Raw genomic sequence first — 25,242 nt, 5'->3', positions numbered from 1 at the left:
GTTGACAATACTTTTTCATCAAATTTTTGGTACTCGTCCCATTGCAAAATACTACAAAGTTTTTTTAAATTGAAGAGGAAAAATTATCTTCTAGGAGAAAACACTGGAGGGAAAGTAAATTGCATTTGGGCCATCCTGATTCAGAACTTCCTAAAGGTCAATATGAACTCAATGCAGAGATCATTAGATGCTTTTTTTCTCCAATACAATTTGAGTGATTAATACCTGGATAGAGATGGATAGGGTCACTCTGCTCCGTGTCTTCTAATGTGTAGCGTTGGGTAGGGGTTTGTAGGTTTTAACACCCCTTTATGACTGGGTGCCACGTTGCTTTCTAACACACATCCTGCTGCAATGACTGTCACATACAGAAACTCACAGAAGTGCCTAACAACCAATTAAATGGACAAAAGCAAGCGACACTGCCCCTTTTTAAAAAAAATATATATATATGACCCTGATGAAATTCCATCATAGTGATTAGTGAATCGTTTTGAAGACTAATGGACACGCCGTCCGTACGAAATTTATCGTTTTACTCCTCCTGTTTCTTAAAAGGTTATTAATAGTTTCGTCATATTTGGTTGCCATTGTAAAATGTTATTTTTATTTTAGTTACAGTGTTATACCTAAGAATCCTAACTAACCCTCCGCATTACCGATGCTCTAATCTAACTAATTGCCCCCAAACTCCCCAGGGGGCAATCCAGGGTGCATTTACGAGTGAGGCAGGGCTATGAGCTGCAGCTCTGCCTCACGTGTCTATCAGTGGCGGATCTCCACCTCTCCCCTGCCCCTCTCAGTGAAGGCAGACTGAGAGGGGCGGGGGAGAGGCGGAGATCCGCCACTGATAGACACGTGAGGCAGAGCTGCAGCTCATAGCCCTGCCTTACTCGGAAACGAAGCCTGGATTGCCCCCCGGGTAGTTTGGGGGCAATTACAGTGGCGTAGCTAAGGAGCTGTGGGCCCCGATGCAAGTTTTACAATGGGGCCCCCTAAGCACTCTATACATAATAATTTTTAATAATTGATACGGCGCACCAAAACCTGCCAATGGCAACTACAGTGTCAGAGGTGCAAGAAGGGGATGGGGAACAGTTTGTTAATTATTACCACTATTCAAAGTATCTATAGAAGGGATTATTATGAGCACAGGACCAATATAGAGCTAATACTGTAGTTGAGGAAAGGCCCTTCGGGGCCCCTCTGGCCCAAGGGCCCCGATGCGGTTGCTACCTCTGCAACCCCTATTGCTACGCCCCTGGGCAATTAGTTAGATTAGAGTTTCGGTAATGCAGCGGTTTAGCTAGGATTCTTAGGTATAACACTGTTATTAAAATAAAAAGAACATTTTACAATGGAATAAATTTCGCACGGACAGAGCTATTCAAAACGATAATTACCATTAAAACGATCAATATCGTTTTTTAAAAAATATAGTTCTAAAAATGGCGCCATTATTCGGCCGGCGCCATTTTTAACTGTACCCCAATAAAAGTGTTACTCGTAAACCCGGGGTTGCGAAATGGCAACCAGGGTATATCACATTTGAGTGTGATGTATCTGATCACACTTGCGGATGTACAAGCCTTTCAACAGTTAGGTCACTCTCCAGAAAAAGTTTAGTTGGGGGACACAAATGGGGGGAAACCGTAAGCAGCCCAAACTGATAACCACCCCAGTAGTGGATTGTAACGTAACTTGAGAGGGAGGCACCCAAAAAATTATAAAAACCTTAAAAACAGTTTAAAACTGTTGTCTAGTGATTGTTTAAACATTAATTTTTATTGCCAATAATATAGCAAAGGTGCAATTAGTGAACAGCAATTGCGTAGAAATGGCTATTGTTTTTTTTTGTTTGTTTTTTTGTTTTTTTTTACAAATAAACTACCTGTTTTGTACTATAAACTATGTGTCATCCTGAGGTAGGTTCTTACTTTTTAAACTTTGTTAAGTGTTTTATACTTTTTGGCGCACCTCCTTCCCTCCCAAGTCTGAAACTGAGTAGAAGGTGGGCTCCAAGGAAGAATCTGCTTGATCTGCTAGACCTTCAGGTGAATCAAGCAAAGAGGTATTTAGGTCTTTTGTATTGTTCCATTTCTAAAAACATTGGCATAAAGTCACTGGACAGGAGATCTATGCCATCCGTTGTGGAGCTTCTTCTCCAGTGTGAGAGATGACGTGGGCTTGCTGCAGACCTCTGAGACTGGAAGAGGGACACCTCTCTCAAGAATGGCACCATCCATGTGTCCTTTCAGTGACAAGTATCTCATCACCACAGAATGCCAGTTAATAATGTCATCCACGTGTGCTGGTCCAGCAAACTGGTGATCCCTGTGTATGCCGCCTGCAAGGAGAAGAAGAGGAGAACATCAGTCATGTCCCGTGTCCGCCTTTAACAACCACAAACGTGGTAGGTTGACATCAATCGGCCAGTGGTTTATGGCAGACAACAGCTCTCTCTCCTATCAGATTTCTATCAGAAAGAGATCGTCTATTGGTCGATCTGACGCCAGAATTGCTAGGTGTATGGGCACCTATATACTTTTAGCCACAGACCCTGAACAAGCATGCAGATCAGTTGCTCTGACTGAAGTTTGACTGAATTAGCTGCATGCTTGTTACAGGTGGTGTGTGATTCAGACACTACTGCAGCCAAAGAGATCAGCAGGACAGCCAGGCAACTATTATTGTTTAAAAGGAAATAAATAGGGCAGCCTCCATATCCCTCTCAGGTTAGGTTCCCTTTATAGAGACCCTGTACTGGCTACATGCCTATTAATCCACATTATGTCCTGAAACAGAAGAATTCAATAAAAGCAGAGATGTTGTATTGTCCCCTGAACATAGTTTTTTCCATGTTATCCAGCCATATGAAAAAAAATTGCTCCTATATTACCGCCCCTTACCCTTCTCTATTGACAACATAAGCTGTCTGCTCTCTAACTAGACAGCATGAGTCATCAGAAAGGAGGAGTGGTCACATGTGAGCTAGCAAGTTCAGCTGTGATGGACTGCTGCTCAGTGTTTCATCAAAACTGCAGGGCTTTCATACATCTGGATAAGACAGAAGTAAAAAAAATGTTCAGAGTAAGAAACCGCATCTGTGCTGTTACTAAATACGTCTGTTTAGGCTATAACAGTGGGTTTCTATGGGTGGATACACTACAGGGTCACGTAAAACAGTTTTCAGCTAATTCTGGGTATACATTAGTGGGAGGAGGGGGTCCGCCGAATGTCACAAGGGGTCTTGAGAACTCATCTTGTCATCTTACAAGGAGGGAACGTCCCCCACTGATTGAGAATGTATGTAGCTTTCACAAACTAATGTAAAAGTGCATTTTCACAAGAACCACTCACAAGGATCTCTAACGGTAACATTGCCAAGGTACATCCACCCCATAACCACCTGCGTCACTCAGGCTCGACCTGCAAACGATCATCTTATCTTGAACGCATATCGCTCCTTCTCGCATCGAGCAGTCACAGCGGCACAGCGAGGAATGCTAGTAAAAACTATTGCATAGGGAGGCTTGACGTCAGTTCAGAGCATTTATCATATAGATCCTCGCCTCTCTGCAGGAGACAGTACATATCTGCAGTGTCCCCGGTCAGGTCACTCTGACCTCTGCTGCTTTATTGCCGGGAGACATAGATTGATACACTCAGCTAATATGGAAAACTCGCAAACGTAACCAACACAGAGAGATCCCGGCGACGCTGTGACACTGATGCAGACTCGTAAACTGTGCCGAAGAAGAGAGCGGTATGGTCTCATAAATGATGGGCAAGTCTTCTGCAAGGCGAGGGAGGAGACATCTTGGGGGGGAGGGGGGGAAGGTATTTCTGGAGAGGCTGCAAAAGCCCAGGCCCAGGGTGGCTGCTGCTCGAGGGGGTGGCTGAATATGGATTTGGGGTTGCTGTATATGTAAGAGAAGTTGGAAAGCGGAAAATGGAGGCTGCAAATGGGGAGCAACACTGCTGTGTGTGGAAGATGGGGCTGCATATGGAATGGGTAAAGTGGCTCCAGCACATGGAATGGGGAGAGGCTGCAGCACATTGAATGGGAGGGGGCTGCTGCACATGGAATTGAAGTAAGGTGCTGCAGCACATGGAATGCAAGGGGGGCTGCAGCACATGGAATGGGGAGGGGCTGCAACACATGGAATGGGGAGGGGCTGCAGTACATGGAATGGAGGAGGGGCTACAGCACAGGGAATGCTGGGGAGCTGCAGCATGTGGAATGGGAGGGAGCTGTGGCACATGTAATGGGGAAGGGGCTGCAGGATATGGAATGGAGGAGGGGCTACAGCACATGGAATGTTGGGGAGCTGCAGCACGTGGGATGGGAGGAAGCTGTGGCGCATGGCATGGGGAGGGTCTGCAGCACATGGAATGTGGGAGGGGCTGCAGCACATGGAATGGGGGAGGGGCTGCAGCACATGGAATGGGGGAGGGGCTTCAGCACATGGCATGGAGGAGGGGCTGCAGCACATGGAATGAGGGAGGGGCTACATCACATGGAATGGGGAGGGACTGCAGCACATGGAATGGGGAGGGGCTGCAGCACATGGAATGGGGAGGGGCTGCAGCACATGGAATGGAGGAGGGGCTACAGCACATGGAATGGGGAGGGGCTGCTGCACATGGAATGGGGAGGAGCTGCAGCACATGGAATGGGGAGGAGCTGCAGCACATGGAATGGAGGAACGGTATGTTCCTTTGTCTTTTTCCATCATCCTGGGAGCCCTGGGACAATCCACCACGCCTGATAACATACTAGTGGAACTGTATTCAGGTGATAATGGTGAATAGTACTAACTCATGTCATTCTGTCACTGGTCATCCCCATTTTTTTTTCGAAACGTATTTATTCTGAATGTGTTTTTAGTTATCCAGTAGAACCGTTCATTCCTGGTGCATCACCACCATCACATTATCCTGCTGTGGTCTCCTACAGGACACAGCTGCCTTGGTATAGTGGTTAGGATAGCAGCCTACTGAGCGGCAGGCCTGATTTCAATTCCTGGGCCTGGCCAATGTATGTGAGTTGGCTTTTAAAATCCTACAAATCCCTAAGCAAGCTCATCTTTCTCTTGGATATATCAGAATGGTACATGCTAGGCTGCCTTCAGCATGTAGTGTTGGTGGCGGTATAGTGGTGAAGAGAGCTACCTAGACAAAGACAAGACAAATAACATTTATATCGCGCTTTTCTCCTGGCGGACTCAAAGTGCCAGAGCTGCAGCCACAAGGACGCGCTCTATAGGCAGGAGCAGTGTTAGGGAGACTTGCCTAAGGTCTCCTACTGAATAGGTGCTGGCTTACTGAACAGGCAGAGCCAAGATTCGAACCCTGGTCTCCCATGTCAGAGGCAGAACCCTTAACCATTACACTATCCAGCCACTACTACCGAGCACTAGACCTGGGTTCAATTCCCGGCCAAGGTATGTAAGCTGGCTTTTGAAATTCTACAATTCCCTGGAAGACGAGACCGAGGAGAGGAGTCTATTGAGTAAAAAGACTTCTTATTAGGCAGAAATCAGTAAGGGGGGAAAAAAATTAGACTTCCGTAAAATTTTGCGAAATAGGGCTATAGCAATTCCGTTCCGTCGCTTCGGAACCGGAATCACCAAATTCCGGCCGGAATCGCGGAATTTAAAATTCCGCGGAATGCAGCGACCATCCCTATTCGCAGCCTCTCGCACAAATTCGGATGGAAAAGCCGGGCGAATCACTAGCGCAAGCGAGTCGGCCAGTGCCGCTATTCATCCCTATGGCACAGTTTCCCCATCCAATTTGCCTACGGGGAAACTCTGCGGATTCGGCGCGGTTTTCTCGCCAGTGGAAACGGGCCCTAACAGAAACTGTTTAGAAAAACATGCTGCTAAATACCTTAAAGTGGAGCTGAACTCTTGCACAGGACAGAAGGAAAACAGAGAAATGCACCCTGTATGTATTTAGAGAGTTTAGCCTCTCTAATTCCCCCTCATCTGTGACTAATCATAAATGTAATTTGGTCCCTCAGCTGTCAGCTGTGTCAGCAGGCTGCCTTTGCAGAACAGCTAATTTGTAAGCACAGGATGTTAACCCTATGTCTGCTTCCATGAAAGCAGTAAGTAGACACACTGCAGATTTATTGCAGGATTTGTATCAACTGTATTAGCTGTTATTATGCTGTTGCTTATCTTTTAGAGCAGAGAGGAAGTTCTGAGTTTAGGTACATTTTAATGAGGAACTATAGTGAAATTAACATAATTATTAAAATTGCTTTTTTTTTTACATAATTTATAAATTATTTTGTCAGTGTTTTAAAATCTTTCCTCTCCCTGATTTTCATTCAGAAATTTATCAAAAACGGTGACATTTTTCGTCCCGTCAGGTGCATCTCTGTGGAATGTCTGTTTACTGAGCATTCTATGCACAGAGGGAGATATTGCTTGTTTGGCAGTTGGAAACCGCTGTTATCTCCCACAATGCAACATGATTTACAGACAGGAAACAGCGAGGGACCCATGGCCATGACATCACACTGTGGGAGGAGTTTCACCACAATATCAGCCATACAGATGTCCCTGATGCGCTATTTGAGAAAAGGTAAAGATTTCTCATGGAAAAGGGGTATTGGCTACTAATTGGGACGACGTGCAACCCTGGGATAAACTTCCTCTTTAAAGGGAACCTAAACTGAGAGGGATATGGATGTTTCCTTTTGAACAATACCAGTTGCCTGGCAGTCCAGCTGATCTCTTTGGCTGCAGCAATGGCTGAATCACACACCTGCAACAAGCATGCAGCTAATCCAGTCTGACTTCAGTCAGATCACCTGATCTGCATGCTTGTTTAGGGGCTGTGGCTAAAAGTATTAGAGACACAGGATCAGCAGGACAGCCAGGCAACTGGTATTATTTTAAGAGGAAAAATCCATATCCCTCTCAGTTTATGTTCCCTTTAAATTCCGACGGTAGGTCTGCTATTGGTACTTATCTGTTAGCCGGGCGCATCCGGCAGGTGGCGCTAATTACTATCCCCCCTCCAGGCCGCCATGGATAGTAGGGAAAGATGTAACTCTGGTGGAGTTTTGTCGCCACCTAGAGGATGCGCCCGGCTAACGGATAAGTACCCTGCTTTTTTATTGCAAGTGAATAGGAACGCATACAAATCGCAAAGAATCGAGCACATTTTCAAAATGACTAAGATTTATTTTCATATAAATTAGCTTGATTGGTATTTATGGGGGGGAAAAAAATCACAAAACAAAAATCTGCATAAGAAACTCAAACCCACATGAAAGTTCCAACAAAATATACCCGAAAAACCGCAAACGCAATATTGTGCATGCGGGAAATCGCCATGAGAACTGTGACTGGCCCTTAAAGTGGACCTGAACTCTAGCACAGGACAGAAGGGGAGCATAGAGAAATGCACCCTGTATGTATTTAGAGAGTTTAGCCTGTTTAATTCCCCCCTTATCTGTGACTAATCACAACTGTAATTTGATTTCTAAGCTGTGGTAGCTCGCTGCCACGTCAGATCATCTAATATGTAAACACAGGATGTTAACCCTATGTCTGCTTCCATGAAAGCAGGAAGTAAATACACTGCAGACTTATTGCAGGATTTGTATCAGCTGAAACAAATGTTTTCCTTTAAAGGTTATGATGCTGTTGCTTATCTTCTAGTGCAGAGAGGAAGTTTGTCTGCTTTAAGTTTTGCACTATAAGCTTCTACTCTTCACCTTCTTGCGTCAGTCATCAGCCTGATTGGTGGAGGATCATTCCTCTGAGAAGACGTTTCAGCGCATGAGTTTACATGAAAACAGTTGTTTTTCTTCCGTCTCTCACGTTGGCTCGCACCTCTCTGATTCCTGAAATCCTCATTATAAGGCTGAATATGATCGGTGAGTCACGCCACGTAGTAACATTTCCCATAGGCCTCTGCTCTATATTTAGGATTCTTGACAGTTTTGGTCTTTTCTACCGGAAATGTGTGACTTGTAGATGATTTCCCTGAACATGATAAGGGCTTTCTGGATGACACGAGCAGTTTGCATGTATCTTACCCACATCTCGATCCTGCGTGACGTGTTTGGGAGCTGAGGATATTATAGGAACTGCATACACAGCAGTACCACGAATAGTATTGCCATAGAGCAGGGAGTAACTAGAAATCACTGGCCCCCCCTGCGAAACTTTGGATGACACCCCCTCCCCCCTACTTTCTTCACAGGCAAACTGAGAACCAATGTTATTCATTTGGCTAGGGCACACTTGACTTGAATGTGTTTTCCGCATGCAGATAAAAACTGACAGCAGTGAAGCACTGCAAAACTTTGTATGATTCGTTATCAGCAGCTGAGTAGATGCAGTCATTAGAACAATTGTGCAGAGAGCAGGAAATTTTTTCTCTCCATGCCCTTAGGCCTCAGCCACACTATCAGCGCTTTTCTGAGCGCTTGTGATGGATTAGCGCTTTCTGAGTGCTTGTTAAAAAGCGCTTCCATTCACTTTCATTAAAATCGCGGTAAAAATCATGTAAAAACTGCCGCAATACGCGATTTTAATGAAAGTGAATGGGAGTGATTTTTAAAAAGCGCTCAGAAAAGCGCTAAACCATCACAAGCGCTCGCTCAGAAAAGCGCTTATAGCGTAGCTGAGGCCGTAGTTGTCAGTCTCTCAGGAAAGAGAAAAGAAACCTCCCCCCCCCCCACGGGGCCCCCTGCTGCTTCTGGGCCTCCCTGCGGCTGCATCCCTTGCAGGGTCTATTGTTACGCCCCTGCCATAGAGGTTGGTTTACAAATAAAAACAAATACCTGTTTGACAAAAATCATGCACTGTTTGGGAATTCATAAAGGTATTCCTAGCGAGGATCATCCACCAGGCAACCTAGGCAGGTGCTTGGGGCCCAGTGGGTGTCAAGGGGCCCACCTGCCACCTTCTGTGACCTCTCTCCACTTCAGCTTACCAAAAGGACCACAAGGTGGCCCCAAATACTACCTGGCCGAGGGCCCCATTATATTTGAATCCATCTCTGCAGTACTATGCTGTGGGCAGGTGCTGCAGTGCTCCTTTATCACATAACAGGTGAGGCTGCTAGGGGGTTGTCTTATGAACCCTTCACATGTGACAGAATTTGTATGCTAATAGTTTTTTTTTCCTAATTTGCTTTTGCCACACATCTAATGCAAGTCAATGGCATTGTACTTGCTGTGTGCTTTAGTGCAAATTTTTATGCAGAAAAGAAAATGGCCTATATGCACTGTATGTTTTTCGCATGCAGGAAAAAAGGGTGCCAGGAGTTGGTAACGAAAATATATTAACGTTAAAAATCGTTACGTAATTCAATACAGCTTAATCCAACCCTATTATCACATAGAACCCTCCCCTGGTAGTGCCTACAACTAACCACTGCCCTGTTGGAACCTATCCCTAACCACCCCCCTGGTGGTGCCTAACCCTAAACGCCCTGGTGGTGCCTAAAACTAACCACCCCCTGGTGGTGCCTAACCCTAACCATCCCCCACCCGGTGTTGCCTAACCCTAACCTCTCCCTGGGTGGTGCCTAACCCTAACCACTCCCCCTACAGAAACACCCTTTTACACATAGAAACGATAATATGTTTGATTAACCACTTGCGGACCAGGTACATTGAATCAACGTCCAGCAGAGGTGGTGCTACCGTTCTGACCGGACGTTGATTCAACGTCCACGCTAACAAGCCGTCCCGACGCGATCGTGCGCACCCGGAGGGGGATATTAAGCAGTAATATGACAGCTGACATCTGCCCCTAGTGATCAGCAGCCATCGCGTATGGCTGCTGATCACTACGATCGCCGGCGGATCGCAGTGATCACTTTGACAGCGGCGGCGGCAGGGAGGAAAGAAGAGGAACCACTCACCTCCCTGCCGTTCCAGCGACGATCAGCGCCCCCCTCTGCTCTGGCCAGCATCTCTGCTCCGTCTGACGTCTAGCGCCGGGTCCTGGCTTGATGACGTCATCAAGCCGCAACCCGTATCTGAGCATCATTTGGAGCAGAGATTTCGGCTGGAGAAGAAGTGGCTTCTGTGGCTCATCGCTGGAGCCTGGAAGGTGAGTGAAAGCTGTCAGCTACAGGGGAGACACCATGCCCAGCCAGCCACAGACGGGATCCGGCCGCCCGACCCCCCCAAACGAGCCCCCCCTCCATGCAAATTGCCCTGGTTCTTAAGGGGGGGTTAGGCGGCCGGTCCCAAAGTGGTTAAGTAAAATCTGTACATACAAACAAAATAATATGACAAAAACTATAACGTTGCAAGCTTCTAAAACGATAACATAGTTCAAAAACTTTAATGTTCTAATGTTGTTAACGATATTTATCTGGCGCCCTTTTCTTTGCTTTTTCACCGTATTAACGAAAAATTGCATTAGAGTCTATGGCGGCGCCCTTTTCCTCCACTAGCCACCGGCGCCCTCTTTTCCTGCTACCATTTTTTTCTGTTTCAAAATGTTTATGTAAGGATTTCAACAATAATCAAGAGCATCTGTTTGCAGGGGTACTGCGTATCACAAAACACGCACGCTTCTTGGGGGAATGGACATGCAAATCGCATATACAATGCAAAGTCAATGGAAATGAATGAATTTTCCAAATGCAAAAGTACACATACAAATGTAAAGTTAATTCCGTACAAATTCATGTAAATTAACTTCAAGAATATGCATAGAAAAATTGGAATGTGTAAATTTCAATAATAAATGCCAGCAAAACAAACAAAACAAATCCAATGCGGAAAAACCCAGAATCGCAAATATGATAAAATGTCCAAACACTGGGCCAAAAACTGCAGTGAACAAAGTGTGAAGGCACCTGAATTTATACGGAAATGTTTTATATACATTTTCCTGATATCATCAGTGTATAATAGAGCCCTGAGAAACATCTTTTTTTTTGGGGGGGGGGGGGGAATCATTGGTCACTCCTCCTTAAAGAAAACCTGAACTGAAATGTAAAAAGTGAAAATCAACATACATTGGTCATACGTACCTCCCATGTAGCCTACTCCTCAATCTCTTTCTCCACTCCTGCGTCCTGTTTGTCCACTGTGATCAGTGGAATTCTCTGTCCTCCATTTTGAAAATGGCCATTACACCATAACAGCTTCCTGGTCAGCACACAGTTAAACTGTAACATTGCCCACTTGAGCCATAGGGAAACATGGACACATCAGCTCTCCTCTCAGCTATAACTGACAGCAACTGATAAATAACTGACAGCAACTGCTATATTTCAGTTCTGACAAAATGTTGTCAGAACTGGAAGGGATCATTGTCAGAAGAAAATGGTGAGCTTCTGAGAGGAACTGATGGCAATTGGCAAGGTAACTATGTAATGTTCATTTGAAGTTACCTCATGTGTTTATTTTAAATAATTTTACTCAGTACAGGTTCTCTTTAAGTTCCACCCTCCCCCCTTCCCCGTTGTGGAAGGAAGTAATTGTAGTAACTTCAATATTCTTCCCACTACAGTTGTCTTGTAAACAATACCAGTTGCCTGGCAGCCCTGCTGATCTATTTGGATGCAGTAGTGGCTGAATCACACCAGAAACAAGCATGCAGCTAATCTTGTCAGTTCTGACAATGACAGAAACACCTGATCTGCTGTATGCTTGTTCAGGGCCTATAGCTGAAAGTATTAGAGGCAGAGGATGAGCAGGACAGCCAGGGAACTGGTATTGCTTAAAAGGAAATATAAATATGGCATATCCCTCTCAGTACAGTTGTCCTTTAAGCATTTTGTTTTCCTAATGCAGTATAATTGATCATCAGATAGCTGATTAGTTACCTTCTGGTGACACCTGCATGGTCCTCTTGGCAGCGTTCCTCATCCACCCGCATGATGATTGGGCGAGCAGGTCTATAGAGCGACTGTCCGAGGGGACATCAATGTCCTCTTCATTCATCAGAGTCCGGGCATTAGCTGTGCACATCCTCCCTGTAGGAAACAAGAAGTACAGGACAAACTTACAACCAACTGAAGAGCAGTTTCTGCCTGTTTTGGTGCTCCGTACCCCATGCCCCCAACCAGGCCCGGAGTTACCTCACAGGAGCCTATAGGCACAGATGTCCTGGCACCCTAGACTCCGCCCTCCATGCATGCAGGCCTGGATTTACCTCACAGGAGCCTACAGGCACAGATGTCCTGGCACCCTAGACTCCGCCCTCCAGGAACTCCCACTGAACCGCACCGCATGTGTGCTGGCTGTCCCAGCTGTCACTTCTACCATACTTCCCTTGCCCATCATAGGTAGTTACAGGTGCCCCTTAGTATTAGGTAGGCAGGAGTACCCTCAGTAACCTTTTACTTACACTCATTGGGACGCAGAGTGAATAAGGAAGGAGGGAGGGAGGCACTCAGGGAGGGGAGAGAGCCGCCTTTCCATCATCAGGCGCCTGTAGGCACGAGCCTACACTGCCTTATGGGAAATCCGGCCCTGCCCACAACCCGCATAATAAACCCTACCTAATATTGCTGTTAGTAGTGTGTAGCCACTTTATAAAGACACTAGCTGATTGCCGGGCATTGCCCGGGTATGTATTTGCCTGGTGTTGGCTCCGCCCACTTTTTCTAACCCTAAGGCCTCGTTCACATCATTTAGCGCAGATGGCTGTGCGATTGGAACGCAACGCGTCCGATCGCACGCCATCTGCGCTCCTATGCACTGCGCTGCAGATCCCATTCATTACAATGAATGGGATCTGCGCTGCGATTCCCAAAAATGCGTGCAGCACGCGATAGCGCAATCGCGCTGCCACGCAGCGCATATGATGGGAACGGTAGAAGGGCTGTCTATGCCCTTCTACCGTTCTTGCGCGTCGCACACTATACGCGCTGCCAAAATGCGGACGGCAGAGCGTATAGTCTGAACGAGGCCTCACACACAAACACTCAATGACCAAGTTTGTGAGCTTTGGCATCAATAGTTTGTATATTCCCATAGAAATTATATAAATCAGATTGGCGGTTTGTGACTCCGCCCCTCTCCAGCATTTGAACCCCAGTCACCCAGTGACCAACTGTAGCAGGTTTGAGGCATCTGCTATTAACAGTGTAAAAATGTCAGCAATTTAAATATTCCCCTTCGAAATCAACAGGTGAAATTTGATTGGATTTTATAGGCTCCACCCGCTTCCCTGAAAATTAATCTCAGTCACCCAGTGACCATCTGGGAAAAGTTTGGGAACCCTGCCATTAGCAGTGTAAGAAGGCCTGTAGTTTATATTTCACCAGTGAAATTTGTTTTTGGCTCCGCCAACTTTTTGTAACCTGGACACACAGTCACTCAATGACCAAGTTTGTGAGCTTTCGGGTCCTTGACATCATTAAAAACAAATCTGATTAGCTGTTTGTGGCTCCACCCCCTTTTCTGAATTTGAAGCCCAGTGACCCAATGACCAACTGTACCAAGTTTGGGGCTTGTTGCTATTAACAGTGCAAGAATGGCAGCAATTTTAATATTCTCCTTGAAAATCAACAGGTGAATATTGATTGGCTTTCTTAGGCTCTACCCACTTTTCTGAATATTAATCCCAGTCACCCAGTAACCAATTGTGCAATGTTTTAGAACCCTGCCATTAACAGTGAAGAAGGGCTGCAGTTTCCATTTTCCCAGGGAAATCTGTTTTTGACTCCACCCAGTTTTTGTAACCTTGACACACAGTCACTCAATGACTAAGTTTGTGAACTTTCAGGTACCTGGCATCAAAATTGTGTGAATGGAAGCAGTTTATCCAGCAAAAAAATCGATTGGCTGTTTATGGCTCCGCCCCTTCAGTGAATTTGAACCCCAGTCACTTAATAACCAACTGTAGCAGGTTTGAGACCTCTGCCATTAACAGTGTAAGAATGGCAGAAATTGCAATATTCCCCTTGAAAATCAAAAGGTGAATTTTGATTGGCTGTCGTAGACTCCACCTACTTTTCTGAATATTAATCCCAGTCACCCAGTGACGAACTGTGTCAAGTTTGTGAACCCTGCCATTAACAGTGTAAGAATGGCTGCAGTTCATATTTTCCCATGTAAAAAGTAGTTGTTTTTGGCTGTTTCTAACCTTGACATACAGTCACTCAATGACCATATTTATGAGCTTTTGGGTCCTTGGCATCAATAAGTTGAATTTTTTCCGAATGAAAACCCCAGTCTCCCAGTGACTGACTGTACCAGATTTGAGGCACCTGCCATTAAGAGTGTAAGAATGGCAGCAATGTAAACATTCCCCTTTAAAATCAATAGGTGAATTTTAATTGGCTATTGTAGGCTCCACCCACTTCTCTGAATATGAATCCCAGTCATCCAGTGACCAACTGTGTCAAGTTTGAAACCCCTGCCAATAACAGAATGACTGAAATCAATCTAAGAAATCTGATTGGCTGTTTGTTGCTCCACCCCCTTTAGTGAATTTGGACCCCAGTCACCCAATGACTGACTGTATCAGTTTTGAGGCCTCTGCCATTAACATTGTAAGAATGGTAGCAATGTAAATATTACTCTTGAAAAACCAATAGGTGAATTTTGATTGGCTGTTGATGGCTCCACCCACTTTCTAACTATTAATCCAAGTCACCCAGTGGCCAACTGTGTCAAGTTTGGGAACACTGCCATTAACACTGTAAGAATGGTTGCAGTTTATATTTTCGCATGTAAAAATGTAGTCGTTGGCGCCGCCCACTTTATTTTTTAACTGGACCTATAGTCACTCAATTACCAAGTTTATGAGCTTTGGGGTCCTTGGTATCAATAGTTTGTATATTCCTATTGAAATTAATCAAATCTGTTTTTGGCAGCAATTTAAATATTTCCCTTGCAAAATCAACAGGTGAATTTTGATTGGCTGTTGTAGGCTCCACCCATTTTCCTGAATATTAATCCTAGTCACCCAGTGACCAACTGTCCAAAGTTTGAGATCCCTGCCATTAACAGTGTAAGAATGGCTGCAGTTTATATTTGACAAGTGAAATTTGTTTTTGGCTCCACCCACTTTTTGTGACCTTGACACACAGTCACTCAATAACCAAGTTTGCTTGCTTTCAGGTTCCTGGCATAAAAAAATGTGTGAATGGAAGCAGTTTATCCAGCAAAGAAATCTGATTGGCTGTTTGTGGCTCCGCCCCTTTAGTGAATTTTGACCCCAGTCACCCAATGACTGTAGCAGGTTTGAAGCCTCTGCCATAAACAGTGTATGAATGGCAGCAGTTTTAATATTCCCCTTGAAAATGAATAGGTGAATTTTGATTGGCTGTTGTAGGCTCCACCCACTTTCCTGAATCTTAATCGCATTCACCCAGTGAACAACTGTGCAAAGTTTGAGAACCCTGCCATTAACAGTCTAAAAATGACTGCAGTTTACATTTTCCCATCTGAAATGAATGGCTGAAATTTGATTGGCTGTTTTATGCTCCTCCCACTTTTCCTGGATTTATAACCTCGGTCACCAAGTGACCAACTGTGCCAAGTGTGGGGATTCTGGCTTGATTACTGTGAGAATGGCAGGCTTTTACATTTTTTCCATTGACTTGAATGGGTGAAATCTGATTGGCTGTTTGTAACTCCGCCCAGGTGTGCAGGGGGGATGCAAGACCCCCAGAACCTATCATCCCAGGTAGAAAGGGATCTGTGTACCAAGTTTCGTTCAAATCGGTCAAGCCGTTTTCGAGTGATCGCAGCACATACACACATACACACACATCTGATTTTATATATACAGTGGTGTGAAAAACTATTTGCCCCCTTCCTGATTTCTTATTCTTTTGCATGTTTGTCACACTTAAATGTTTCTGCTCATCAAAAACCGTTAACTATTAGTCAAAGATAACATAATTGATCACAAAATGCAGTTTTAAATGATGTTTTTTATTATTTAGTGAGAAAAAAACCTCAAAACCTACATGGCCCTGTGTGAAAAAGAAATTGCCCCCTGAACCTAATAACTGGTTGGGCCACCCTTAGCAGCAATAACTGCAATCAAGCATTTGCGATAACTTGCAACGAGTCTTTTACAGCGCTCTGGAGGAATTTTGGTCCACTCATCCTTGCAGAATTGTTTTAATTCAGCTTTATTTGAGGGTTTTCTAGCATGAACCGTCTTTTTAAGGTCATGCCACAACATCTCAATAGGATTCAGGTCAGGACTTTGACTAGGCCTCTCCAAAGTCTTCATTTTGTTTTTCTTCAGCCATTCAGAGGTGAATTTGCTGGTGTGTTTTGGGTCATTGTCCTGCTGCAGCACCCAAGATCGCTTCAGCTTGAGTTGACGAACAGATGGCCGGACATTCTCCTTCAGGATTTTTTGGCAGACAGCAGAATTCATGGTTCCATCTATCACAGCATGCCTTCCAGGTCCTGAAGCAGCAAAACAACCCCAGACCATCACACTACCACCACCATATTTTACTGTTGGTATGATGTTCTTCTGCTGAAATGCTGTGTTACTTCTACGCCAGATGTAACGGGACACGCACCTTCCAAAAAGTTCAACTTTTGTCTCGTCGGTCCACAAGGTGTTTTCACAAAAGTCTTGGCAATCATTGAGATGTTTTTTTAGCAAAATTGAGACGAGCCTTAACCCCCCTGGCGGTATGACTACGCGGGAGGGTTTTTTTCACCTTTTTTTTTTTTTTATTATTTTTTAGCATGTAGCTAGCCTAGCGCTAGCTACATGCTTCCCCCCTCCCTGCGGCGTCCCCCCGTATGCCTCGATCGCCGCAGGCGCCGCTTGCCCATAAAGAAATCCCGTTCTGAACGGGATTTCCTTGAGGGCTTCCCCCGTCGCCATGGCGATGATCGGAGTGACGTCATCGACGTCATGGACGTCGTGACGTCACAGGGAGTCTCGATCCACCCCATAGCGCAGCCTGGCGCCGATTGGCCAGGCTGTGCAAGGGGTATGCGGGGGGGCCCTCATCCGCGGTGGATAGCGGCGCATCGGCAGCGATCAGACCAAACACGCAGCTAGCAGAGTGGTAGCTGCGTGTTTGGAAAAAAAAATTATGTAAATTGGCCCAGCAGGGCCTGAGCGGCACCCTCCGGCGGCTTACCCCGTGTCCAGCACGGGGTTACCGCTAAGGAGGTTAATGTTCTTTTTGCTTAAAAGTGGTTTGCGCCTTGGATATCTTCCATGCAGGCCGTTTTTGCCCAGTCTCTTTCTTATGGTGGAGTCGTGAACACTGACCTTAATTGAGGCAAGTGAGGCCTGCAGTTCTTTAGATGTTGTCCTGGGGTCTTTTGTGGCCTCTCGGATGAGTTTTCTCTGCGCTCTTAGGGTAATATTGGTCGGCCAGCCACTCCTGGGAAGGTCCATCACTGTTCCATGTTTTTGCCATTTGTGGATAATGGCTCTCACTGTGGTTCGCTGGAGTCCCAAAGCTTTAGAAATGGCTTTATAACCTTTACCAGACTGATAGATCTCAATTACAGTACTTTGTTCTCATTTGTTCCTGACTTTCTTTGGATCTTGGCATGATGTCTAGCTTTTGAGGTGCTTTTGGTCTACTTCTCTGTGTCAGATAGCTCCTATTTAAGTGATTTCTTGATTGAAACAGGTGTGGCAATAATCAGGCCTGGGAGTGACTACAGAAATTGAACTCAGGTGTAATAAACCACCTTTAAGTTATTTTTTAACAAGGGGGGCAATCACTTTTTCACACAGGGCCATGTAGATTTGGAGTTTGTTTTCTCACTAAATAATAAAAACCATCATTTAAAACTGCATTTTGTGTTCAATTATGTTATCTTTGACTAATAGTTAACGGTTTTTGATGAGCAGAAACATTTAAGTGTGACAAACATGCAAAATCATGAAGGGGGCAAATAGTTTTTCACACCACGGTAGATTACACTATTTAATGCCATGCATAAAGAGATAATTTGCATATTCAGTAGCGGTGCATTGTTGGTAATCACAGTTGCTCACTTACAGCTGAATTATTGCAAATAACTGTTTTAAGAAGGCAAGCTACACTAAACATTGCTTTTTAGTAGGAGGGTTTTTCTGTCTCTTTTATCCCCTATACATTGCTAGTGGTTTGGGTCACCCCGAGCTGCTTGGTTACTCTGTTATACTATTTAAGAAAACTTGGGACTTTACAGGTGAGAATATTGTACTGGAAATCCTGAGAGTTGCAACAAGAGATGCAGACTAAAGGTGGGCAGACATCAGGCGACTTGGTGGCCAATCGAACATCCAAGAAAATAAGTGCAGCCAAGAGCAAGCCCTATTAAAGATGCAACCAATTTCAGGCCGATATTGTTCACATGTATCAATTGGACATGCTGCAAGCAAGATGTCAGGCCGACATGCTCGATCGAGTGCATGGCAGGAACTGCATGCGATATTGGGATGAGTGACAAGTGCGACGAAACCCCTGACGCTGTCAATCCTAGTGTAAAATGTGACTAGTCCATCTCTTCTTAGGGAATTCTCAGGGTTTTTTTTTTTTGTTTTGTTTTAAAAAACATTTCCTGAATGGCAGTTTCTAAGTCCTGAACTGCCAAAATAGTGTACAAGTGAGTAGGGAGGCTGGTATCTCACTATTTCGGTACTTTAACTGTTCAGGAAATGCTCCATGATGAGACGGACTAGTTGAAAACCTGTCGGTTCCGTCAGATTTTAACTGCTTACTTTTATTGCTGGAGTGGTCCTTATAATAACCCTCTTCTTGGCAAAAAAAAACAAAAAAAAAAAACTAGATATCTTATCTTAACCACCTATCCATTGATAGTAACCAATTTCCTGTTACAACCCTTTTTGCTGTTGCCTAAGTTTTAATTAATTAATCTAACCACCCGTACCCTGTACCCTAACACTAACCCTTCAAAATGGAGTCTAACCCTGTCCCTAGGCCTTCTCAAAGGACTAGAGGACATGATCTGCGCATGGAGGAAAAACGTTTCAGCCATGTATTTAGGAAAGGTTTCTTTACAGAGTGATTAAGATATGGAATGCATTGCCACAGGAAGTAGTTATGGCAAATTTTATATCAGCATTTAAAGGGGGCTTAGATGCTTTCCTTGCATTGAAAGACATCTATGGCTATAATTACTAGGAAATGCGCAGTGATGTTGATCCAGGGATTTTATCTGATTGCCATCTGGAGTCAGGAAGGAATTTTTGGGGGGGCTAATTGGACCATGCCTTGTAAGGGTTTTTCGCTTTCCTCTGGATCAACAGGGATATGTGGGGGAGCAGGCTGGTTTTGTACTTTTTCTGGTTGAACTCGATGGACATACTGTATGTCTTTTTTTGAACCCAAATAACTATGTAACCCCAACTAATGTCAACTAATTTTGGTTACGGCCCTAATACCCAATCCACTGTCCCTCCGCTATACCCCCCATGTGGTGCTCACATATGACATCAGTGCCAAGCACCCAAACCAGAACCGTAATAGGTGATTTACATGAGCACGAACCCACTAGCCACTGGCACTGAATGAACCTGGTTCCACAAAAGAACATTTTAAAACAAAAATGTTTGATATGTTTGAGTTCATATACTGGAAAGCCACACCTCATCAAATATAATAAATGCATATATTTAGAGATAGCAGGTCCTACCTTTGTACTTGCAGAGGAGCTTGATATAGTAAAACAAGTTTGTGAAGAGGTTGAATGGAGAAGGGGTTCCAGGCTTTCTGGTCATGTCCCTTATGAGTGTAGCTCGTCCAAATTTCCACTCTGTGTCCGACTGGGTTTGTATCCGCTGGTACGTGTCACTCATCATGGCAATCAGCAGATTGATCAGGACAATCAGAGTCACAACAAGGTATACTCCGAAAACAAAGCGAATGATGACAAACGTGAAGTGTGGAGTCCTGCTAAGAGACGGGAGGCTTCCTGGATCCACTAAGCCAAACAACGAGAAGAACAAGACTACAGTGATGTCAATGGGATCCTGAATGTTTGAATCACTACTTGGCGATGTTGTCCCATTATTCGTCTGGTTTCCACTGGACTCTGGATAGACTGGTTGATAGACAGCAGAGAGCTGCATGGTGAAGGCCAGATGAAACAAAGCCAGAATGACCGCAAACCTTGTCAGATCTTTGATCAGATCTCTAATGATGATTGCCCACGGGCCAAAAAGGTGGTGAAAGGTGAGGAACTCCAAAAACTGGATGAAGGACATAGTCATGGCAACGCCAAGAAACATGTTCCTGGCAAAAAGGCAGTGAAGGCGATCGGCACCAATAAATAAAAACGCAAGTAAGTGGCAGAAGAAGGCTACAGCTGAAAATCCCAAAACAAAAACTTTAATCCAAGCAAGACCTGCTCGCTCCTGCTGGTGAGTGAGCTCTGACACCAATGTTCCTGAAAGCCAAGCCAACAGAAGCCACTCATTCCAATAAGGGACCATATTTCCTTCATGAATGGGGCTCAAGGGAGGGTAGACAATGGTCAGGATGAATAGTACGATTAGGAATATGTGAGACGCCAAATAACTCATGAACTTCATGATTGGGATTTTGTTGAATCTGTGTTTCAGAGGTAGAGAAAAAACAAACCAAACTGGTGGGCATGCTAAAAAGGTGAAAAACAAAAGGACCAGTTTCCAGGTGGCCCAGTCCAAACTGCCATACCAGACTTCGGTCAAATATTTCTGGACAGCAGGATGAGCCACAACATTCTTCTGTTCACATTCAATTAAACAATCAAGTATTGTAGTTCCACGGTGGTCCACCGACCTAAGGATGTAACCGGCATTTTTGCTGCCAGAAGCAATCGTCAGGAGCTCTGTGGCCATCGTCTCACTGTACTTGGCGGCATTGAGCAGGTCGAGCGACCGCTCCTTCTCTTTCAGGCCAGTCACGTAGAAGGCTCTGGAAAGTTTCACCGCGGTGTCTAAGGGTGCACTGGAGTTCAGGACGTACTCCACTATGGCTCGGTTGTTGTTCAGTTTTCCGCACACCATTAAGTCAAAGACAAACTGAAAAAGAAAAATGCTAACTAGTACAATAAATATCAGACCAATTACCGTATGCTTGTATAAAAATTCTTCCCATTATAGTGGTCAGTTTTGGGTTGCCGAGTGCCGACTTTTGGCTGACTGAACCACAAGCTCACCAAATCTCTTGGAAACGACTCCAATGGACAGACTTATCTTGGTAGACCTAATCCCTGGCCGCAAGGTCATATGAATGGCCAAAGTACTGTAGCACAGCTGGATCCCTTAGTTTTTAATTTATTGTACATTATGAATAAAGGTGGACAATGGAACAAAAATGGGATTAAGACTCAAAGCTAATTTCTGGGAATATGGATGGGTGTAAGTGAGAGTGAGAGGAGTGAGAGAGTGAAGTTGTGTTTGTTTTGCTTGTATTTTTGTTTCTGTGTTTTGTTTGTATTTTTCTATTCTTTTTTTTGGCCCTATATTAATGTTTATTAAGACCCCGTTCACACTGCACGCGTTCTCATCCACGTTTCGGGAACGCGTGCAGGAGGCCGCCATACACGGCATCAGACAGTGCATAGACTGCACTGTCTGATGTTCACACTGCATGCAATCCGGACCTGTGCGGTCCGGGAACGCATGCTGCACGCATTTTTTCCCAAAACGCGCGGCTGTCGCCACGCAACGCATACAAACGCGGATGGCGTGTGTTTGTACGCGTTGCATCCCGAACGCACGGCCGTCCACGTTTGCCAATGTGAACAAAGCCTAAAGATCTGATAATTTTTCTTCGAACTATGATGCAAACACCTCCCAACACAAGAGGGCACCTATGAAGCCTGTTAAATCTTAGTTGGGTGCCATGCTAAAGCTGAGTTCGAAAAAATAAAGATTTAAAAAAAAGATGGACAATGCAATGTGAATAATTTCTTTTCACATGCAAACATGATGTAAACTGTATTCGGTTTCAGAATAGGCAGGAAATGCTTCTGATTGGCCCAATTCTGAGATGCACACAATTTGCATGTAAGCCAGAATTATGATATCTGATTGGCCCTCTCTCATGAAGAAGAATCTGGACACCCTCTTTGGTCTTAAAGGACACCTTAAGTAAGAGGGATATGGAGGCTGTCATATTTATTAAAATCCAATGTATTTTTATGACATTTCGAGTCATTGAGAAATTACAATTTTAATTACTATTATCTGTGAAATTGAGTATTACGATTTTGCATCTCAATTTCGAATTTCACTGCAAAATGACAACTTTGTCTTTAATTCAGTAAGCCCTTACCACATTCAGCATTTCAGAAAGCAGCTGATTTTACCAAACAGTTTGAAAACATCAATTCACTAAGACAGTTGGAAAGGTAAAATTACCGCCTCGTGCATAGGGATGGCGAAGCTTAGAGGAACTCATGGAGAAGCATCTGATCAGTTTGATCAGCTGATAGATTTGTAAGGCTCTGATTGGCTGGTCATGATCATGTGCTAAACCAGGAAGTCATCACAGCAAATGAGAACCTTACAAATCTATCAGCTGATCAATCTGATCACATGCTCTTCCATGAGTTCTCTAAGCAGGGCCATCCCTGCTTGTGCGGTAAATACCTCAGTTTTAATGTCAATTCACTAAGATTAGAGCATGCATTAAAACAAGTGAGCTATCCGGTATTTTATGACCAGGGTGGAGCTGTCGGTAACTAACAAACAGCCATTCGATAAAATGTACAGGCAAAGGAGCCAGCCAATAGAAGTAGCCACCCCGTCTAACTACTTTCCCTGCAGCCCTTCAGACTTGCAGAGGGAAAGACTGATGCAGAGATAAGAGGGACTAAAGACCATGCAGATCGTAAAGGATGTTGGGCATAACTTTTAATCTTGTAGGCAGGGTAACTAGGAGATAGATACCTTCCGTGCGCTCCAGCCTGCATTCCTCTCGCTAGCCTCTGACGCGACTTCCTGTTATACCGGAAGTCGCGTCAGAGGCTAGCGAGAGGAACGCAGGCTGGAGCGCACAAAAGGTATGTATCTCTTTGCTGCCCGCCGCTGCTCGCCGCTGCCTACGGACACAGTTAAGCTGGAGGGGAGCGCAGAGGGGAGAGCCCCGAGGTGAGGAAGAGGGGGGGGAACTTCCCCTTTCCCTGCCGACTGTGGCCAAGGCTTTCCCCTCATGCTGCCACCCCTCCAGCCCCCACAAAACGGGCTGCAGGCCCTATTGTTACACCAGTGCTTGTAGGACAGAAGCAACAACTTGCAAAGGAATGGCTCATGTTTAGGCAAATTACTTGTACCAAAAGAATCAATACAACCCTGGCCAGAGGTGGGAGGACCAGAACAGTTGTTTTTGGCGCAGCAGATTTGGGCGCAGCACTGAGTAACTTCGGCCTGTCAGAAGTCGGAGTTGAAGTTACATATAAAACACTGTAATTCGGCCTCCAGCAATCGCTGGAAGCTGAATTGCATCATTCCCCACTATCCACCGCGACCTGGAGGGGGAATAGTAATTAAACACTGCCAGGAACTTGTGCAGGAGCAGGATAAGCCGTACCGGCTGTATCCTGCGCCCAAGTCTCCTGGCGCTGATTTGATACGTATGCGGGAGGAAATCACTACAGCAGAACACAGTTTGCTGACAAGACCTACTCCACAGCTGGTTAGAGTTCTACTTTTCACATAAGAGGTCTTAGTGAATTGAAGTTATGTTTATAGGTAAATTACCAGACTATAACCGTATCTGTGAGAATCTAAAATCGTGAATGCGATTTTCTACCGACCTATTATATTTGACCAAATAGGTGTTTGAACCAGGGGCATTGCTAGCACAGAAGATCAGTGGCATGTGCCCTGGATTTCCCTAGGGCAGTGTCAGCTGTGTTGCCTCAATGGTGGGCATGCTGGGAGCTGTGGTGTATCAGTCATAGGTATGCTGGGTGCTGTGGTGCCTCTGTGTGGGCATGCAGGGAGCTGTGGTTCTTATATGGGGCATGCTGGGAGTTGTGGTGCCTTAATGAAAGGCCCCTGGGAGCATGGGAGGGGGTCCACTAGAAGGTCTGGGGAATACTATGGGAGAACTACCAGAAAACCAGGCAGCAGGCCAGCTGGCCCAGCAGAAAGCCAGACCAGCCAGCACAGAAGCCAGGTAACTCTGCCTAGTTATGTTTCAGTGACACTGCTTATTTATGTGTATATGCTGCATTTTGCTTTTTGTATTAATGGAGAAGGGGCTTCATCCAACATTTTGCTGGGCAGGCCTACTTTGACTGCTGTTAAACTCATGTACATTTCGCCTCACCCATGACACCGCCTACATTCTGGTGCATGGCCACACCCTTTTTCCAGCTGCAGTGCCCAAAAGTACTCATCGTATCCTAGCAACTCCCCTGGTTTGAACTCACCACTAGTGGGGAACAGCAGACTGAGCCAGTAGATGACTAGAGAGGAGGCCAATGATGCCAGGGAACACCGGGACGCACTTTGGGATTTCTGGAAGAAGCACTCATGTACGGTTGTTTCAGTTGAGGAGAGTGTGAGTTGTTTATGTAGCATAAGACAGGGTAATAATGGCTTCTCACCTTTCTGTCCTCAGTCAGTTTGAGCGTCTTGTGGTTTTTCCTCAGTAAGTAGCTGACTACCTCCTGGTGGTTGTCACTGGCGGCATACTGGATCGCAGTCTTCCCATCTTTACACTCCAACACCGGGCTGGCTCCACATTCCACCAGGAAGCGCACCGTGTCCAGAAAACCAGACTTTGCTGCGAAATGAAGCGGGCACCACCCATTCTGCACACGAGACAAGGGAACATCAGTTAGACTTGTTGCAAGGTGTAGTTATTTTTCTGAGGAAAAAAAAAACAGAACAGGTAAAATAAAACATTTTTTCCAGTCACCGGCATCAAAACCAGCCTGTGACGACCATATAAGAAAATCACTGTGTTCCTACTTGCTGACATGCTAGCAATGATTCAATGTGAATACCCCCAGTAGTTATTCTTACTCATAACCTGTAGAGAGTCCTCCAGCACTAACAGTAATGCTCCTAACTTTTCCAAAGGGAATATCTGTGGAACAGCTGCATCAAAAATGTAAACTGTGTAAATAGCTCCCATTCACCTTTATTAGCAAAGAAAGATCTGCTCAGGTGAACAAAGGCTTTGAAGGACACCTGACCTAAGACAAAAGCTACATGAGGTAAGCACCGAGGTATGTTCATGCTGGATCCACATACCTCTCTGCGTTGTCCGTTCCTTTCCTCGTATTCCTCTAGGCCCCGTAATCACTCCTTCAAAAAATTGACTTTTGGCTAAAGCTTGTGGAAA

General features: G+C 45.0%; 1 protein-coding gene across 1 annotated transcript in view; it reads right to left on the bottom strand.

Annotated features, from left to right (window-relative positions):
* Positions 1-1,496: 1,496 nt before the first annotated feature.
* The window catches only part of LOC137519472 (serine/threonine-protein phosphatase 6 regulatory ankyrin repeat subunit B-like), a 132,368-nt gene continuing 108,622 nt past the window's right edge, over positions 1,497-25,242 (bottom strand). Inside the window, exons 25-28 of the mRNA XM_068238426.1 lie at positions 24,500-24,706; positions 19,592-20,960; positions 11,824-11,973; positions 1,497-2,347 (exon numbers count right to left, since the gene is read on the bottom strand). Coding sequence (XP_068094527.1) covers positions 2,121-2,347; positions 11,824-11,973; positions 19,592-20,960; positions 24,500-24,706 — 1,953 coding nt within the window. The 3' untranslated portion in view covers positions 1,497-2,120. The remainder of the gene's footprint in view (positions 2,348-11,823; positions 11,974-19,591; positions 20,961-24,499; positions 24,707-25,242) is intronic.

Source organism: Hyperolius riggenbachi, chromosome 5, assembly GCF_040937935.1.
Source record: "Hyperolius riggenbachi isolate aHypRig1 chromosome 5, aHypRig1.pri, whole genome shotgun sequence".
In the NCBI taxonomy this organism is placed as follows: domain Eukaryota; kingdom Metazoa; phylum Chordata; class Amphibia; order Anura; family Hyperoliidae; genus Hyperolius; species Hyperolius riggenbachi.
The sequence above is the reverse complement of the archived record's forward strand: the minus strand, read 5'-3'. Positions and strand labels throughout refer to the sequence as shown.